This window comes from Limulus polyphemus, unplaced genomic scaffold (genome assembly GCF_000517525.1).
Source record: "Limulus polyphemus unplaced genomic scaffold, Limulus_polyphemus-2.1.2 Scaffold3140, whole genome shotgun sequence".
Taxonomy (NCBI): Eukaryota; Metazoa; Arthropoda; class Merostomata; order Xiphosura; family Limulidae; genus Limulus; species Limulus polyphemus.
In genome coordinates this window covers 78,954-85,410 of record NW_013668750.1, presented here as the reverse complement: position 1 = coordinate 85,410, position 6,457 = coordinate 78,954, and the positions used below count along the sequence as shown (strand labels likewise).

The following is a 6,457-nucleotide window of genomic DNA, read 5'->3' as shown; positions in this document are numbered from 1 at the left end:
AGGCCAACAGTGGTGTTATGTACACATGTATATTGTTGTTAGGCCAACAGTGGTGTTTATGTACACATGTATATTGTTGTTAGGCCAACAGTGGTGCTTATGTACACATGTATATTGTTGTTAGGCCAACAGTGGTGTTTATGTATACATGTATATTGTTGTTAGGCCAACAGTGGTGTTTATGTATACATGTATATTGTTGTTAGGCCAACAGTGGTGTTTATGTATACATGTATATTGTTGTTAGGCCAACAGTGGTGTTTATGTATACACGTATATTGTTGTTAGGCCAACAGTGGTGTTTATGTAGACATGTATATTGTTGTTAGGCCAACAGTGGTGTTTATGTAGACATGTATATTGTTGTTAGGCCAACAGTGGTGTTTATGTATACATGTATATTGTTGTTAGGCCAACAGTGGTGTTTATGTATACATGTATATTGTTGTTAGGCCAACAGTGGTGTTTATGTATACATGGTGTTGTTGTTTGGCCAACATTGGTGTTTATGTATACATGTATATTGTTGTTAGGCCAACAGTGGTGTTTATGTACACATGTATATTGTTGTTAGGCTATGAGAGAGGAAGTAGTATAACCAAAGCTTGCTGAAGGGAGTTTTTTACACAACTCCGACCTGTAATTTTTTTTTATGGATATGTCAGCTAGTATGTATGTGTGTGTGTGTGTGTGTGTGTGTGTGTGTGCGGGAGTGCATACACACACTTTTTAGACAGATGTTATACATGTTATTTTTTGAATTTTCAGCAAAAGAAATTTTTGACTTGTGCAACAATTTGTAATAAAAAATAAACAAATTGGTTTTTTAGACTTTTTCCCGTATAATATATTAAATGTTTCAGGTTCATCCTATATTTTATCATAGCCCTTCCCATATTAATGTCCAAATTTTGTTGATTCCCACCCTACTACATACACCTAAACTCATCAATGATTTAAAATATTACTGTTTTTTATATCTTGAAAATAAGAATTTTCGACTGTAGGTACTAAAGTCTGTTTTTTTTATTAGATATAACTGAAGAGGATAAACATGAGTAAGAAAGGAAACAAGCAAGAAAAAGGAATGTTGACAGTTTAGAAAGAGTAACAAGTTCCAGAGAAAGGTGCAGCCATTCCCTGATGTTATCAAATAAAAGATTCGAAGATGAGAAGAAAAAGATGCCAGAACCAGGCAGCTGTCATAAAGGGTGTGACAGTTTTAAGCAGGAAACACCACAGATTTTCTAAGCCATCTCTGGTCTCAACCCTACCTCTACTGTAATTCGGGGTGGTTCATGTCTTGGGGGAGTGTAACGTACTTGCTGTTGTGAAGAATGGAGGCCATGGTGTCGCAGGCTACTGCTTCCAATCACCAAGTTGTTGGAGTTGTGATGATGTCGGCGTCTTGAGGATGGAGAAGGGGAAGGTCCTGGGCTGTTGTGACGACTTCCTCCTCCACCACCCACACCTGCTGTGGGCTGGATAAGAGTACCACCACTAACATTTGGACCTGTTGAAGAAAACAAACTAGAAATAAACCTTTCATAAGCATGTAGATGTCAACCATAAGCACCAGCAAACCATCCACATTTTCAATTACTGAAAGACAGTAGGGGCATAAGAGAGAGAGAGATTTATATATATTTAAGAGATGCATCCTACCATAAGTAAACTAAATAACATACATACAGCTATATGCAAAAAATATATTACAAACAGCTCAATAATCTGTTATACAGAAATAGTCTCTTATACCTTGAAATTTCCAAAACAGCTCACAAGCTTTTATAGAGTATTAAAAGTAGAAACTACAGAAACCAAAGTCATAAAGTTTTTAACCGAGTATAATCTACTAAATTAAGTAAACATTACAAAATAAATTAATGAAGTGAATATAATATTACGAATTTACAAATTTCAAAAAATTTGCTGTTACTGTATATATTAACACAGCATAAAGCTACTCATGAGCTATCTGTGCTAGCCCTCCCCGTTTAGAAGTGATAAGCTAGAAAGAAGGCAGCTAATACCCCCATGGCTGAAATGGCACGTTCAGTGGCAAGGTTTGAACCTGCAACCAGTAGACTGTGAGTTGAGTGTCCTAACAACCAGATCATGCCAGACCCATAAAGTAAGTAATTATCTAAATAACTTGACAATTCCTAACTAGCAAAGATCAACTGTTCTAATTTGATGTTAAGCCTTGTCTTCAGTGGCAAGGTTTGAACCTGCAACCAGTAGACTGGAGTTGAGTGTCCTAACAACCAGATCTGCCAGACCCATAAAGTAAGTTATCTGACAATTTGATCAACTTAATGTTAAGCCTTGTCTGTCACACTTTTCGACCCAGATTTTGACTTTAATTCTTTTTTTAAATGATAGGAAAAACATTTTTAAATCATAATTGTAATAAATTATTTCCACCATGATTGATAAAATAACAAACTATCAGCAGCAAAGTTTTATTGATATGCAACTAAACTCACCAATACCATGTGTATGATGCTGTTGAGGCGATAGAGAAGACAGATGAGAGTAAGTAACTACATTAGATTGAGAAGGACTGTGTTGGCTGTAGACCAAACCTGACTGATCTTCTACATCCAGTGGTGTGGCCAAAGGTGAGGGAAAGTGGAGATTGGTTAAATCTGGCAAGGAGCCAGTGTTGTTGGAAATTGGTACATGAATTAAATTGCTTTCTTCTTGTGAAGGATAAATGCTAGATAGAAAATATTTAACTTAATGCAACAAAACCACAGTGATGAAAATTGACAAAGAGGAAATTACTCAAGAAAGTAAACCTAAGAGCAACTTTTTTAAAATGAGGCACGTCCTTAAAGGAATTTATCACCCCCTGAAAACGAAAAACTATCTTATTCATCAAGTGCTTTATGGTAATAAGATTTTGTCACTGCTCTCAAATTACTCAAAAAAAAAACACTCCCACCATCGAAACAACATAAAAAAATTATAAATAAACAAAATAACACAAATGCTTTACCCTTAATGACATTTTTTTAATATGCACTGTTAGGGTTTCTTTCATACATTGCATTTACTTAAAACATTGAATAGAAAAAGATGCTCAAGAAATACTAAAAAAGTAATTTAAAAAAATCACTACAATTATTATAGTTTCTATAAATAATAATAATTTTAATCTTTAAAATCAAAATGTAACTTTATTTTACAAAAGGTCTTTTATATATATTGGTAATTTCATGATACTAAGTTAAAGACACCTGCAGATATTGTAGACACAACCTCCCCCTTTACATTTCCTGCATAAGTTTTAACCCAATAGCCTGTTAGACAGTCTCATAATCTTACTTGATATCAGGAACTTCACATGATTTGGGACGTGCGTGAGGTGACGGTGGAGATAAACCTACTTGACGAGGTTCTTGTGGTTGCTTTGTAAGAAATAATAAGAATGAGATTATTTTTACATAACTTTAAATAAAGTACAATATGAACATATATAATAAATTCAAATGCAAGCTGCATTACATTAAAATTTGTTTTAATTATATTATAGTTAACTGCCACAAAGCATTCACTTGAGTTAATGTCAAAAATATGGTTTAGTTCTTCAAGACAAAGAAAAACAAGTTATTCCTTTTTTTCATAAATGATTTTACCCTGAACACTTTATTAATCTCACAATCTACACAAACATTGTGTAGTTTTTGTTTAAATTCTTTGGTAAGAGCAACACCTTCAAAGGTAATTTCTCATATCCGATAAGAAATTTCAATTATTAAGTTGTTGTTGTCTGTAGTTAAGTACAAAGCTACACAATTTGTTTTTCAGTAAGCATGAACCTAAGTCTAATTGTTTTTTTAACCATAAGCAGTATAAAAAAATTATCAATAATTTTTTATGTAATGTCACTGAAAGACTCTACCCAACTGATGTTTACTATAAATGCTGATATTTTTACCTTCACTCACAAGTTCTTCGAACTTCATTGATGAACTCAGTTTCAGAGACTTCTCATTAAGAGACAGGACTCAACACAGACTTTGAGTAATTATAAGTAATTAATATCAAAACGAATGTTAACAATAATAACTTTAAACCAAGTAAAAAAAAAATGTTTGAAATGCTATAATATCAGACACTTAGTGTACGTTAGAGATGATTCTTAGAAGTCAAAATATGGACCACTTTCTTAGGCTATATCTCTTTCTCTTTGGCTTAATAATAATAACAACAACAGAGAACCAGTTAATGACTCGGTAGGCAGACTAGAGATAGCCACAAAGTGGAGAAATGTTGTTTTTATAATTCATTTAATCTGTTATCAAGGTGAACTTTTATTAAATATCTTTTGTAAATTCTACATTCGTGTTAACATATTTGAATTTTTTGACATCAGAGATTTATTTTCCAGCATTAATCAGTAATCCATCTTTATGAGATGTTGGAAAGAAATGTCTGTAAATTCGTTTTTGATAGCTTGGTTTTATCAAAAATATTTTTACACTTAATATTTTGTTGAACCATGTAGAAGCACACTGAGATAAAAATAATGTAAACATAATTCAGTAGAGAAGAATCTCAGAATTCATTTTAGAGCACACTAATGCCCTCCAGTAAACAGTTCTTCAATATCCACCCCCTATTTTTTCTCATCATTTTCTAATTTTCTTATGCACTACTAAGTTAGGGAGTCATCCTATGTCCCCGTTTTGAATTATTCTCACATCTACCTGCCAAGAACCACTTTAGTGAAAAAGTAATCTATTACTGAAGTTAAACCAATAAAATATAACCTTTCGAAGCTGCCTCTAACTACCATTACTGCCATCATCAGTATTTCTTCCTCTTCAACTACCATTACTGCCATCATCAGTATTTCTTCCTCTTCAACTACCATTACTGCCATCATCAGTATTTCTTCCTCTTCAACTACCATTACCAAAGTAAACTCTTGCAAGAAGCCTGGTTGTAATCCATCAACCACAAATGTCGCTGCTGTTTTCAACATTTTGAGCCAATGATTGTTATCTCATTCACATTTATTTATTTTAGTTCTAGTTTCCACCACACAGGTTTTAGAAAACTTAGTACGAGTGTTAAAAAAAATTACTCAGAATAACAAGATAAACTGGTGAGACACAGAATTAAAATTTCAAATGTCCCCCCAATTCATTCAAGAATACAAGAACACGTGGCTTATCGAGCCTTGGCAACCATAAGGAGAAACTAAGTGCCTCATATCTGTGTCAGAAGTAATTATATTGAAACCACGCACAGTATATTAAATGTCAGCTGTGCTTGTACATTTTTTTTTAAGCTGTACATTGAAACTGTTACCATTATATAATTTATGTTATAATGATTACTTATGACAGTCATTAACCCTCATGTAGTACATGACATTACAGAGTCAAAGTATCTTGTAGAAATCTTTAATAAAGATAATACTAACAAAAGGTAACATTAAGGTTCGTAAAGCCAGTAGCAGTGCAATTCTTATTCATCCGAATGGAAATTAATGGCTTAAGGTATACATAACTCATTGCATAAGATTTCAAAGTTTTAGTTTGATACATTCTCAAATTGAACCCATTAAGCTTTTAATAACTTATGTGTAAGTTACACATTTGAGTTGCAGACAAAGCACATTCATGGCTAGTAAGTCTATAAACAGCTGATTAGTGTTGTACTTTTGTTAGAAAAACTTAGAATGCACTAGGAAAATCTGCTAGTACACATTTCAGATGAAATATTTACATCAGGTATCAATAAACTCATAAAAGATCAACCCATAAATATGGTTCTTTAAAGGCTGGAAACACCATAATAGTAGAGGTACCAAACTCATGAATTACTCTTTAACTAACCTATATTGTAAATTGTATTATAATACTCATTCATTTTCATTTCACCTCTTGTCACACTGTTTTGACTACACTCAGATCCACATTTATATACATATATTGATAGATATACTTATATATTCTTTATTTACTGTCATACTGCTTGAAGTTGAGTTATTTATAATGTGAAGAGCTCTGTAAACCCATTCTAATAAAACTGATAAATAAACTCATGAGTGTTGTTTATTTCTTCTGTACACAAGAGCCATCTGCACTAGTTGGCCTTAATTTTGAACTTATAGACTAGAAGAAAGGCAGCTAGTCAACAATACCAACTCTAATTGTGTACTGGGATTTTATCATAACTCTTATAACACACCCAAGTTAGAAGTGCTATTTTACAGCAATGGATCCTAATCTTGGACCCTAGTCTGGCACACTACCCACTAAAACATACCCAGGGTCATGTGTTCTCTATAAAAGTAGAAAAACAAAGAACTGTACCAGCTGAACATCTGGAAATAACATTAAAAAATGTACCAGCTGAACGTCTGGAAATAACATTAAAAACTGTACCAGTTGAACGTCTGGAAATAACATTAAAAACTGTACCAGTTGAACGTCTG

The 6,457-nt window shown here is 33.1% G+C and overlaps 1 protein-coding gene across 11 annotated transcripts in view; it reads right to left on the bottom strand.

Moving 5' to 3' along the window:
• LOC106468736 (CREB-regulated transcription coactivator 1-like) overlaps nt 1–6,457 on the bottom strand; it is a 40,054-nt gene that overhangs the window by 19,900 nt on the left and 13,697 nt on the right. For 9 of the 11 annotated variants that reach the window (XR_002612701.1, XR_002612703.1, XR_002612704.1 and 6 more), the window contains exons 7-9: nt 3,334–3,416; nt 2,490–2,722; nt 1,275–1,513 (exon numbers count right to left, since the gene is read on the bottom strand). Coding sequence is in view for 2 of the 11 variants with exons in the window: in XM_022397103.1 (XP_022252811.1) it covers nt 1,275–1,513; nt 2,490–2,722; nt 3,334–3,416 (555 nt within the window). In the remaining 9 variants the exon portion in view is untranslated. The remainder of the gene's footprint in view (nt 1–1,274; nt 1,514–2,489; nt 2,723–3,333; nt 3,417–6,457) is intronic. The other 2 variants (XR_002612709.1, XR_002612708.1) reach the window with 2 other exon arrangements.